A 13,626-nucleotide genomic window follows, 5' to 3' on the forward strand; every position below is an offset into this window, starting at 1 on the left:
TACTTATATATACAAGATGCAGTGACAAAGACATTATATTACGAGGGAATTCAAGAAAATAAAAATGCCGCACCTAGAATTTGAACATGTACTACCCTTGTATTAAGGATTCAAAATTTTATATATAGATAAAAATAATGTATTTTACATCATTTGTAGTATAACTTTTCGATGATTCATTGCATGTGGATCCGCCACCGTTACAAAGTTATAAACATAAAATAGAATAGATATATAGAAATATAAAGGCTTGATTCAAATTCAACGAAGACAAAAATTCTGGTTGATTTCTTTACATCTATCCGAAAAATAGACAGAGTAATGTGGTACATGTACTGGAGGAAGGTAACAGTACTTACTACCACTATACAAATATACAGGGGCGGAGGAAGAGTTTGACTGTCGGGTTCATCTAAACCCACTACTTTCTACACAGAGCATAAATTTATGCGTAAAAATTCATTAAAAATACAACAAATGGTAAGTCTGAACATAACTTTAAAAGAACCTTTAACTTTAAAAATATAACGATATCAACGACATAAATTTCAAAGGTTGAATACATAAAATTTAAATTCTAAATCCGCTTCTGAAAATATATATTTATATATAAGTTGACACGAATACTACGATTATAAAAAAATAAAAAAATGAAGACTTGGATCGAGTAAGATTTGAGCTGTGTATTTGATATAGAAGTTAAGAATGCATACGTTGTTTCAACATACCCCTAAACAAAAATTAAACATATATATATATATATATATATATATATATATATATATATATATATATATATATATATATATATATATATACACACACACACACACACACTTCAACAATATCATTAACAGCACCTCCTCCCGCCATTAAATGCTATTGCATCCTCTCTATGCAAACTGCATTAACTCCTTTAGTTGTTGCATATATATCCTCTATTTTCTTCCCCCTTTTCCCTTTCTTCTCCATTCTCGTCAAATCCCTTTTCATCTTCTCTATCTCTCATATACTCTCTTTTTCTCATATCTCCTTTTGCTTCTTTTCTTGCCTCAACAATTCTTCTTAAATTCTATTCACAAGATAGTTGTTTTCTTACTATGAAAAGTACATAAAAAGAAAACCAAGTTTCCAACCTCCAAAAGTGGTTTTCTAACTTACTTTTTTTGCTTGTAAACCAGATCTAACTCTAAAACTTCAAGAGGGTTTTTTCTTACTTTTGTTTCAAGGCTTCAAGATATTGTGAGTTATTTTAGTTTTGTTTTTGTGTGTATGTGTGTATTTGTGTGTGTGTGTGTGTGTGTGTGTTTAAGTTTTACTTGTTCAAAAACCACCATATGAGTGTTAATTTCAAATTGCTTTAATTTCTTACTTTGACTTATATATTTTTTTTCCGTTATATATTTATGCAGAAATGAGAAATATGACTGAAGTTGGAATCTGCCGAAATATTCGTGGACGTTATCTGAGATTAATTTAAGTAAGTAAGAAAAAATAATTGGCAATATTTGGGTTCTCACATTGTCAACTCTGTCTTTGTTCTTTTCCTAAAAATTTCTCATTTCAGTCTTTTTGGGCACATCAAAACAGACAAGAGAGAGAGAAATTAGAGAAGTCTTTATTCGACATCTCAAAACCAAAGTCATATCTTCCCATTTGTTATTTGCAAATTTATCCAACTAAATTTTTCTTACATAATCAAAAGAATATATTAAACTCACTCCCTCAACTTCTAAGTAGTCAAAAACAAAAAACTACTACTCATATTTATATAAAGAGGAAAGACAAATGGGAGAAGTCTTTCTAGGGTTTGCTGGACTTTGTATCATTTTTTTTGTTTTATCATTAAGTTTACAACAAGTCCCAAAATTCATTATACATAGGAGAATTTAAGATATGAATTTTGAGTTTTCTTGAAAAGCTCAAATCCAAGAAAAGTAAGTCATTTGAACCACCATTTGAGTGACTCTCTAAATTCTTGTACTTTTCTTGAGATCTGTTTTAGTGACGAATCCAAAATTTAAAAGATGTGAGTTCTGAGTCGATGTTAAGTTACACATGTCACAAAAATCGTGTAATTTATGCATGTGCCTGTGAAAAAAATCAAGTTGTGTTTTTCTCTATCTTCATTTCTTAAGTTTTTGTTTTGTCCATAATTTGTAATATAGTAACTAATGTTAAATTCTTTTTTTCTGGGCAGATAACAAATCCATAGCTTAGCAAGAAAGGAATAAGAATATATAAGTCAAAAATGTTTCAGCCAAACATGTTTGAGAGCCACCATCATCTACTTGATATGTCCCATAAATCACCAGAAAATGAGTTGGACTTCATTCGAGATGATGAATTCGACACCAAATCAGGTACTGATATTATGGAAAATCCTTCTGGTGATGATCAAGATCCTAATCAACGTCCCAATAAGAAGAAACGTTATCATCGCCATACACAACTTCAAATTCAAGAAATGGAATCGTAAGCACATTTATTATACTATCAATGTAATTTAATTTGTTATAACAAGTTGTCTGTGTTACTTTTCAAGTGACTAATTCAACTTATTATGAGTAGTTACCTACAGTTATAATTGCAATTTTTTTTATACTTATTAGAGTATAAATATAAGCTCTATTCATCAGTACTACTGGTAAATATAACCCAAGTCCGCAAAATATTCATTTTTTCAGGTTTTTCAAAGAGTGTCCTCATCCTGATGATAAGCAAAGAAAAGAATTGGGAAAAAAATTAGTGTTAGAGCCTTTGCAAGTGAAATTTTGGTTCCAGAACAAGCGTACTCAAATGAAGGTGAGTTTATTTAATTCCTTAGTCAATTTTCTCATTCTTTTGCTCATTCTTGCTATGAAATATACAAAAATTGAATTTAACTTATATATACTGATAAAAAAATATATATATTACATTGAGTTTGCTGTACTCCCAGGTAACCTATCTTATTTTTCATATCATTATTTCCACTTTTTATAGGCCGATTATATGTAATTATCTTTTAAGTTAGCTGATAATATAAAAATTCTTACAATGTCATTGCACAAAAATTAAAATCTTTAAAAAATTTATAGAGCATTATATGATTGTATATATGATAAATATATAAGATTTAGGGACATTTTAAGGAGCGGTTTAAAATTATAAAGAGCAATAAATACCTGCATGAATGAGAAATATATAAGATTTAGTCATTTAGAGTCATTTTAAAGGAGCCGTTTAAGATATCAATGTTGATTCAGTGGTCTAATTCCTATTATTATTATTATTATTATTATTATTATTATTATTTGCAGGCTCAACATGAACGACATGAGAACTCACAATTGAGGAATGAAAATGAGAAGCTTCGTGCTGAGAACATACGCTATAAAGAAGCCCTTGGCAATGCTACATGTCCAAACTGTGGAGGTCCTGCTGCCATTGGAGAAATGTCATTTGACGAACAGCACCTCAGAATTGAAAATGCTCGTCTAAGAGAAGAGGTACGTATTACATGAACTACGTATATATGCCTTTCGAATCATGACTATATTGACACCAATGTTGCTCGAACTTTCCAAAAATATTGATGTGCGCGTGTCGGATCCTTCAAAATTGTGCACTTTTGGAGGATCCGGCTCGGCATCTGTTTTGGAGTTGTGAAAATTGTATAAAAATAAATCATGTTAATTTATACTAACTGCTTAAGATTTTTCATTGTGCTTTTTCAGATTGACAGGATATCAGGAATTGCTGCAAAATATGTTGGGAAACCAATGCTTACCTATCCAAATCTTCCTTCTACTGGATCAACTCGTTCACTTGATCTTGGAGTAAGTAGTTTTGGGCCTCAAACGGGCCTAGTTGGAGAAATGTACAGTGCTAGTGATCTTCTTAGATCAGTTTCAGGCCCAACAGATGCTGATAAGCCCATTATTATTGAACTTGCTGTTGCTGCAATGGAAGAATTAATAAGAATGGCCCAAACTGGAGAACCTTTGTGGATTTTAAGCCCAGATAATTCTACTGAGACACTATGTGTAGAAGAATATATGAGGACATTTCCTAGAGGAATTGGGCCCCAACCTTTGGGCCTTAAATCTGAAGCCTCAAGAGAATCTGCTGTTGTTATTATGAATCACATCAATTTAGTTGAAATTTTGATGGATGTGGTAAGGGAATTTTTTTTATTAGAGATTTAATTACTACTCCCTCTGTCCGTTACACTCGTTCCTTTTAGTCAGTGACAGGCAGAATGACACATTTTTATATGAAGAATTAACCCAAATAGCAATCTACCTAATCTCTTAAACTGAAAATAGCCAGCGGATGTATAATATATGTATAATTTATATATACTATATTTATAACTGTGTATAACGAATATTCATCTATGTATGCTGGCTACAAAAAATAAATATTGAATCTAGCCGGCTATTTGTGTAATAATCCCTTTTTATATTTAGTAACAATTCAATGTTAAATTTTCCTTTTTACCTTTAATAAGATGATTTTTAGCCATACAAATCTTTATGGTTATTTATATCATAAGTTCCAATGTCTTATTTTACTTTTTAAACTATGTGCCTAGTCAAGCACTTTTCACATAAATTGGGACGAAGGGAGTACGGATTTGGTCTTTAATTATGTTTTGGTGATACTAATTTTTGTGTTTAATATATAATGTGGTATTGATTTCAGAACCAATGGACAAGTGTTTTTGCTGGCCTAGTATCAAGAGCAGTGACATTGGAAGTCTTATCGACTGGTGTAGCTGGAAATTATAATGGAGCTTTGCAAGTGGTATGATTTGAATTCTACAATTCCCCTTCATTTTTCTTGATCTTAACTTCTATATCCTGAGAAATAATTGTCCATAAAAGATTAAATTAATAACCTAGAAAGTAAAACAGTTGACCTGTTACAACAAATTAAAATATACTAGTAATGTAATAATTTTTTATACTGTCAGCGTGCATGCGCTCAATACATTTTTTCTTGACCAAAATTACCTTGAGAAAGAGCTTATATTCTTGGTATGTAGATTAAAATGATAGCTTGATCTGTTTGTGAATATTACTACTATTCTAACTTGTGTGTTTGTTATACTTTTTTTAGATGACAGCTGAGTTCCAGGTTCCTTCGCCACTCGTTCCAACTCGTGAAAACTATTTTGTTCGATATTGTAAACACCATGCTGATGGAACTTGGGCTGTAGTTGATGTTTCCCTGGACAATTTGCGACCTACTTCTACGTCGCGTTGTAGAAGAAGGCCATCAGGTTGTTTAATTCAAGAATTACCAAATGGTTATTCCAAGGTAAATTTGCCACTCTGAAATTTGAAATATCATAACAAAGTATTGGCATTTCATTGATCAACTAATATTGCTTATATTCTCCTCCAGGTTACATGGATCGAACACATTGAAGTGGATGATAGAGCTGTCCATAATATCTACAGACCTCTTGTTAATTCAGGCCTTGCATTTGGGGCAAAACGTTGGGTAGCAACGTTGGATAGACAATGTGAACGACTCGCAAGTGCAATGGCTAATAATATACCAACAGGGGATATTGGGGGTAATACAGATATCTTAACTGTCCCCTTTTATCTATTTGGAGACATAATTTCTTGTGATCTTGATTCGATTAATTTTTCGTTGCAGTCATAACGAGCCCTGAAGGTCGAAGAAGCATGTTAAAACTTGCTGAGAGAATGGTAATGAGCTTTTGTGCCGGTGTTGGCGCCTCAACTGCTCACACTTGGACTACATTATCCGGCAGTGGTGCTGATGATGTTAGAGTTATGACAAGAAAGAGTATTGATGATCCAGGGCGACCTCCTGGTATAGTCCTGAGTGCAGCCACTTCATTTTGGCTGCCCGTTCCTCCAAAAAGAGTCTTTGATTTTCTCCGCGATGAAAACTCAAGAAGTGAGGTAAATCATTAGTATGATGTCAATGGTTAGGTTCGGTTGGTTATAACAACAAATTTATATCGTACCAACTTTTCACTTAATTTGTTGTGTATAAGTTATATAGTCAGACCTCTCTATAACAGTATCGTTGTATAACGACCATTCACTATAAATGTCAAGTTTCTTTGGAATCAATTTTCATGTTATTTTATATAACAATACTTCGCTATAACAATCAAAAAAATCTGAAACAAACGATATTGTTATACAAAAGTTTGACTGTACTTATGTATACAATCCCAATCATCTCGGTTTCACTTTTGTCGATTTTAATAGTGCAATTTGGGTCAACAAGGTTTGCATTGTGCGCGATTGTTATATTATGTTGTCAAAATCTGACTATCCATAAAATATGCAGTGGGATATACTTTCAAATGGAGGTCTAGTTCAAGAAATGGCACATATAGCAAATGGTCGAGATCCTGGCAACTGTGTATCTCTACTCCGTGTTAATGTAACGTCTTCTTACTTATCTATCTCATTAATTTCAACATCAGATACACCACCAACAGACTTTAAATTAATATTTTGCTAATTAATTTTGTTGCAGAGTGGAAATTCAAGCCAGAGTAATATGCTAATACTACAAGAAAGTTCAACTGATTCTACCGGCTCTTATGTTATTTATGCACCAGTTGATATTGTTGCAATGAATGTGGTGTTAAGTGGTGGCGACCCTGATTATGTCGCTCTTTTACCATCTGGATTCGCGATACTACCAGATGGTTCGACGAGTGGTCATTGTGGAGGAAATAATGTTGCTGAAGTTGGGAATGGTGGATCACTACTCACTGTTGCATTTCAGATATTAGTTGATTCAGTTCCAACTGCAAAACTCTCACTCGGATCGGTTGCAACGGTTAATAGTCTCATCAAATGCACTGTCGAAAGGATCAAAACAGCTGTAGTGTGCGACAACGCGTGATGAAAATCTAAGGTAAGCCATTGATATGGTTCTCAATCGGATTTGAGTTATATACGCTGATAGTGTAAAATACTTAGCTCTATCATTGCAGTTTAAATTGCGCAAGTTAATTACCGTTTTTGAAACATTTACAATTATCAGGTCATCTAAAAGATAGACCATAGTAAACGACCATAAGACAGGCAATCTGCTGCAACATGCTAAATTACATCGAATTGCATGAAAATTCTTTAAAGTGTCAATGTATACAAATCAAGTCCTATCAATTAATGCTTGAGTGTATGCATATACTGCAGTGATGGAGCCACCTTATGTTAAGGAATGTCATTTGACACGTCTTGGTTAGAAAATTACACTGTTTAACTAAGCAAAAATTTATTTTTTGCATATATACTATATGTTGACTTCTCTCTACTCTTCAGGAGTAGGAGTAAGGTCTGCGTACACGTTACCCTCCCCAGATTCCACTTGTGTGATTTTACTGGGTTGTTGTTGTACTATATGCTGACTACCCTAATTTTCTTTTGTGTTTTTTTTTTTTTATATTTTGATATCCTTTAGTAAAATTTCTGACCCCGCCACTGTGTATGCAGTTAAAATTGAAGGACAAGGAGGAAAGAAGTATGAGTTTACTCGATGTATGTTGGGAGGCTAAGGGAAGGAGTCAAGAACGCACCTCATGTAAATCCTTGCTATATATGGCATTTGCTGCAAACAAGAAGAAAAATTGCATTTTGGCCAGCCTGCAAGTGAAATAGGTTCGGGTATTGACTTCAAAAGATATTGAATTTATGATATGTAAACCAAAGCCTTCTTACATTTCATGATCAAACTCAAAAAGTTTGTCAAATTGAAGCTTATGTTTTAGCATATTTAGTTTGTGTTTTGAAGGAGGTTAAATTAGTTTTCACTTCGTAAGCTTGATTTTTGCTAACAAATTCATAAGTTGTTTCGTTTCAATAGAAGGTTAATTAATTGTGAACATCTTCCTTTTCCTTTTTGTGAACAAAATTGTACTTGATTCTAGTTAATTGTAGTATGAGTTATGCAACAACAACATATTTAAAGGTGGAGAAGCTGCTTTCGATAGACATAACATGAGCCTCCTCAACACTTGTTATGCCTCAATCCTAAGCTAAATAAATATCTAATCGAGATAAAGTTAAATGTATAACAATCTAAGATCATTGTAAGCAGAGGCGGAGCCAAAATTTGAAGCTTATGGGTTCGGTGTTGCAATCATTTTAAATTATTGGGTTCTAAAGTATATATTTATACATATACAAGATTTTTTAAGAATAAATACAAAATATGAACAAAAGCTAGTGGGTTCGGCCGAACGCGCATCCGATATTGTGGCTCCACTCATTGCACCCAGCGGAGAAAACAGAAAAAGAAAGAGATGAAAAACATTAAGAATAAAAGAAACGCGCTACTTTTTCTTTTTGTTCTTGCCGAACTAGAAACTAGATTCGAACTTAATACAAAGTAAAAAGGGCCACATATGTCCCTAAACTATTTTATTCGGGGACAGTGCTTCGATTTTATCCTAATTAAAATTAAGACTCTTTAGGGTATTTCCTTCTAATATTCAATTAGAAATTAAAGCTTAATTTTAGCATATGACAAAGAGTCCTACCTCATTTATAGAGCCGTCAATATAGGCTTGGCCCGTTAGGCCGGCCGGTACATCCCATCATATGCCAAAGCCCGATAGGTCAAGCGTATATTGACGGCTCATCAGGCCTTCTAAGTAAATAAGTAAAAGTGAACGGAGAAAGTAGTCAATATGATTCAAAATGTTGGATCATTGCAACTGAAGTAAATTTTACCATTCTTGGTAACATTTCCCAGAGGCAGCACTTATATATTCTGCCAATAGTAAGGTTGAAAATAACGATTCCTTATTATGTCAATTCATTATCATTAGCAGAAATCCAGAAAACCCATGAATATGACTTGACACTCGTAAATTTAATTGGTATCAGCCCATTCAGTAATAATTGAATACCATTAAGGTGCTGGGAAAGGTTCAGTAAGCCAGGTTTCTTTGTGGTTCCAATTTCTGCCTCATCTGAGTGAGCATTCAATATAAAATACAGACACGTTTAATTTTGGTAAAAACTTATCCGCACAGTATTAAAGTTTTTTACACCATAAGTTTAGTTAAAAAGACCATAAGAAAATAAAATCATTAACCTGAAAAATAAGTCACGCCTTTCCATATAGTAGGTTAAACTGCATTTTATAGCATAAAAAATGCATTACAACTAGCATTGATATAAATTATCTTAAAGTCTGTGGTAGAGTAATAAGTACAGGGATAGATGTACCACTATAGGCATGCGTTCAATTGAACGCATAACTTTCGATCCGGAGCATAAATTTTTGTGTAAAGCTTCACTAAAAATTGCAATAAATAGTAGAAATGAACCCATAACTTTAAAAATATAATGAATTCAATGCTAAAACATTAAATGTTGAATCCATAGAATTTAATCTTGGATCCGCCTCTGGGTATTCCTCCTACCTTAACTAGAGATCTTGATTCGAGCCTCGAAAATCGCCTTCGGCAAGAAGCACTTTACCTCCAAAGTAGGACTTCTCGGTGATAATCCGGATTAGTCGAACCCCGAGTCAGGTATTGAAAAACACTTCTCTTTTACAATTTCTTACTTGTTATTGGTTTTTACTTGGGTTCGGAGCATCTAAATTGTTACCCTAAATATATAATACGTAAAAGAAGTGAGGTTTAGTCAACTAAAGTTCGTTAGGGCTTGAAAGCGCTAAACTTGTTCACAACTAATTTACATACATGACTTGTTTGAGTGAATTACATATAACATCTAATAAAATGGGACGTAGAGAGTAATAAATGTATGCAGAGGCAGATCTCTATAGATGAGAGGGGCTGGTAGCCTGGTAGGCCACTCGATTCGCTCGGGTAGAATTTCATATATATACTTGTATTTCACGTAGAAAAGCGCTACAAAAGACATAAACAAAGAATGGCATCCCATATCCGGGGGCGGATCCATCTTCCTACCTACGAATTCACGTGAACCCAATAGATTTTGTTCAAACAGTGTAAGGTGTTCGAAAAATTTACTAAATATCTATAAATATTTGAATGTGAACCCAGTTACTACAGAAAATTTACTCAAGGTTGTTGCAGGAACCCATAAACGATCCTGGATCCGCCCCTTTCTAGGGACTACGCCCAAGATCAATACCAATGCTATACATTTTAGTGCAAGCTAATGTTGCTTTTCTCTTTGCCCTACTGGTTCCCTCTTTACATTTTCTTTTCTTTTTCTTAATTTCTTTTATTTTCATTACTATATATATATATATATATATATATATATATATATATATATATATATATATATATATATATATATATATATATATTATAAAAATAGGTGACCCTATCATTAAAACAATCCAAATTACAAAAGATGAGGGGACACAATGCCCCGCCTTGCAAAACATAGAAGGAGCAAACAAATATATCTGTTGTCTCTTTTTTCTGGATCTCAAAATATTTATTTGAGTATGGTTTTAATCATCTTTCGTTTTTATGTAGTTAATGTTATTTTTTTCTTGATTTCAATAAAGAATCAAACATTTTTCACTTTGGTTATCGATCACGTGTTTAACTATGCACCAAAAATATCTTTTTAAGTGAACCAAATTAATTCAATATAGATCGAATCGAACCGAATTAATGCAAAACAGAGCGAACCGATTAGATGTGCAATCTAACTCAGCCTCCTTGACTAGTGGTAAGTTTATATTAAATACAGCGGTACTTATAGCCATCAAATCTGGATCAGCCTCTAGGTGTATGTAAAGTCTTCTTTTGGTAACAACTGTAATATTATTGTAAAGTCTTCTTTTGGTAACAACTGTAATATTATTGTAAAGTCTTCTTTTGGTAACAACTGTAATATTATTACCATACCAACCAACCAACATGATTAACAATGCATCTAAAGATCACCTAAACACACATCTACCTTCGTAAAGTCACGTATTGAATTGTTAAAAATACTGAATGTGGACAAAAGTTTAGGGATCTTTACCCAAATAGCCGTTCATATTTATTGTTTACTTTTTCTAGTAATATACATAGTTTATACATTGATTATGCATATATTATACATCCACCGGCTATTTTTAATTTAAGCGGTTAGGTGAACAACTATTTGGTTTAATTCTTCAAATTTTTCTGGTTTCTCTCTAGCATGAAGACAAAACAACGGTTATGTAGCAATATTACCTATCAAGATGGATGCTCAAATGATCTTCCTTTGAATGGTTTTGGTGCAATAATTAGTTCAGAAACGAATTCAATATCATTATATCAATATGCTATCACTTTCACTGACTAGTACTCATGTCCTTCTCATCACCTAGCAAATTTAACTCCATATACCTAACAAAAATTTAATAAAATATTAATTGTACCTACATGACGTATGCAACAATTTCTATATGACCTATGCAACAATGGGTGGCGGAGCCACATGTATTCACAATTTCTATATGACCTATGCAACAATGGGTGGCGGAGCCACATGTATTCAAAAGGGGTGTCAACTGACCCTCTTCGTCGAAAAATTACAATGTGTAACTGGATAATATTTTTTTTGCTAATGTATACTATATATTGACACTCATTTGATTCCTCGTGCGTTTACCTATTTATATTTTGACCCCCTTAATAAAAATTCCACTAAACGCAATGGGTCAATTTCTAAAATCATGGAGCAGCTCTTGATGCTATAATTGGGGACAGTCGAATTCATGACATAAATTATTAAGATGTACGTAGTGAAGCAGCCAACTACACGATACTGTGTGAAAATTGAAGACAGGATATACAAAGTTATTACTACCATATTTAAAAGGATGGTTGTGTTAACTGTTAAGCAGCAGCAAATTAAATTTGAGGAAGAAGTGATCTGACAAGAATATCAGAGTTGTCGGACAAAATTTATGAGTCAAACCTCTCGAGACCCTTCGCGTAATCGGTAAAGTTACTGCTGCGTACAATAGATTACCTTGTGGTCCGACCTTTTCCCGGACCCCACGCATAGCGGAAGTTTAGTGCACCATGCTGCCCTTTAGTCAAACCTCTCTATAACAGTCTCATTTGTTCCGATATTTTTGGCTAGTATAGTAAAATGTTATTATAGAAAATATATATTATAACATAACATACAAATCAGTTCCAAGAAAAATTTGACTTTTATAGTGAATGAATATTATATAAAGATAATGTTACAGAAATGTATAAGAGTACATTTTAATTATACAGTTGTGGATATTTTTTTTTAGTCTATTTAAAAAAGAATAATATTTTTTTAAAATAATTTAATTTAAAACCTTCTATATCAATCATATATGTGTCAGGTGGGGCGCGTCTTTTGCATTGAATCGGTGCTTGCCACGTGGATTTTTTAAAGTTCAGACGGAGGAACTAATGGAACGAAGAGTAAATTAACTTATTTTGGACAGGGGCAAATATGACCCTTATTCATTACTAATATTTGCATTTCTTTTGTTTCTTGATCTCCTCCATTTCTGAGGTTTTTATTAAATAATGTAAAGGGTATAACTGTTATTGTACGTTGAAACTGTTAGAGAGCCGCTAATTACCGTTTGAGAGTTAGTTAAGCTTATTGGTAGGAGTTAGTTAAGAAGCCTAAATACATTGTTAATGAAACGTATATAAAGGCAACATTGAACTGTATTTTCAAAACACTTTATTTAGTAATGAAATAATCTGTTTCATTGGCTTATCTCTGTTCTCTCGAACGACTGCCTCATCTCCTTCTTCTTCCCTTCTCTTCTCTCTTCATCTTTCTGAATCTAATCACTACTATGTGGATTACATCAGTTTTGTGTCCACTATTACTTTAGTAATTGACTCATCAGAAGAAGAAGAAGAAGAAATGAGGGGTTGTTAGGTCTTCTTCAGCTTTTTCAAATTCTTTGAACTGTTAGATTTTACAGTACTGTTAAAAGGTGTTGGTCAATTTACTTTCTAGATTTAAATAATAAATATGAGAAGTTCAATTTTCTCAAGATCTTTAATCTTCTGTGAGGAAACAACTACTTATGAGTACGCAATATATGCACCTAACTATCCAGGAATATTTTATTTTTTGTTTAGCCTAAAGAAGCAGCTCATACTCCGAAATAGAGACAGATCAAGCATATAAATAATGTGGAATAGTATATACCTACGGCCTCAGACTTAAAACTCATGTGTCGGACTTATAATATATATATACACACACACTAGCTTCTACTAACGTTACGATTAAAAATTGTACGTAATGGTTTAGGCAATTATTTTATGAAGGAACATGAAATTTAAGTAATGAGAGAATTATATAATACAACAGTTATTTAAATGCCGAAAAATATCATTACATTAGAATAAACGTGAATTCAAAATGATTGGACATCGTTATGTGAACCAGCAACAATGAACAATTTAGTTATGTATGTTAGATAATATTATTATATACTTATAGTTATCTTGCCTAAGTCTACGATGTTCTCTTTATATATATATATTCCATTTTGACACTTTGCTTGCTCCGTTATGAGCAGAACTTTTATTGTAAAAATTGATATTACTCTTTAAACTGTTAAAGTGCAGTATATAATTGTCCATACGAGAAAATATGTTGCGATAGATACACTTCAACATTTGAA

The 13,626-nt window shown here is 32.8% G+C and overlaps 1 protein-coding gene across 2 annotated transcripts; it reads left to right on the forward strand.

Annotated features, from left to right (window-relative positions):
- Positions 1-840: 840 nt before the first annotated feature.
- LOC107806765 (homeobox-leucine zipper protein MERISTEM L1) lies at positions 841-7,873 on the forward strand. 2 transcript variants are annotated; one of them, XM_016630993.2, is made up of 13 exons: positions 841-1,242; positions 1,413-1,480; positions 2,201-2,475; positions 2,688-2,805; positions 3,303-3,491; positions 3,720-4,160; positions 4,690-4,791; positions 5,107-5,307; positions 5,395-5,569; positions 5,656-5,927; positions 6,325-6,420; positions 6,517-6,903; positions 7,485-7,873. In XM_016630993.2, exons 3-12 carry the CDS (start codon positions 2,252-2,254, stop codon positions 6,889-6,891), a joined length of 2,193 nt encoding a protein of 730 aa, XP_016486479.2. In that variant the 5' UTR covers positions 841-1,242; positions 1,413-1,480; positions 2,201-2,251; the 3' UTR covers positions 6,892-6,903; positions 7,485-7,873. The 2 variants fall into 2 exon arrangements, with proteins under 2 accessions (XP_016486479.2, XP_016486480.2); XM_016630994.2 differs by lacking the exon at positions 1,413-1,480 and having other exon boundaries at positions 971-1,242.
- The last annotated feature ends 5,753 nt before the right edge of the window (positions 7,874-13,626 follow it).

The sequence above is a fragment of the Nicotiana tabacum genome, chromosome 14 (assembly GCF_000715075.1).
Source record: "Nicotiana tabacum cultivar K326 chromosome 14, ASM71507v2, whole genome shotgun sequence".
NCBI lineage: Eukaryota > Viridiplantae > Streptophyta > Magnoliopsida > Solanales > Solanaceae > Nicotiana > Nicotiana tabacum.

Coding starts and splice junctions, on each gene's coding strand:
- LOC107806765 (XM_016630993.2), top strand. CDS start 2,252: ATGTTTCAGCCAAACATGTTTGAGAGCCACCATCATCTACTTGATATG. Junction 2,476..2,687: donor CAAATTCAAGAAATGGAATC/GTAAGCACATTT, acceptor TCATTTTTTCAG/GTTTTTCAAAGAGTGTCCTC. Junction 5,308..5,394: donor TACCAAATGGTTATTCCAAG/GTAAATTTGCCA, acceptor ATTCTCCTCCAG/GTTACATGGATCGAACACAT.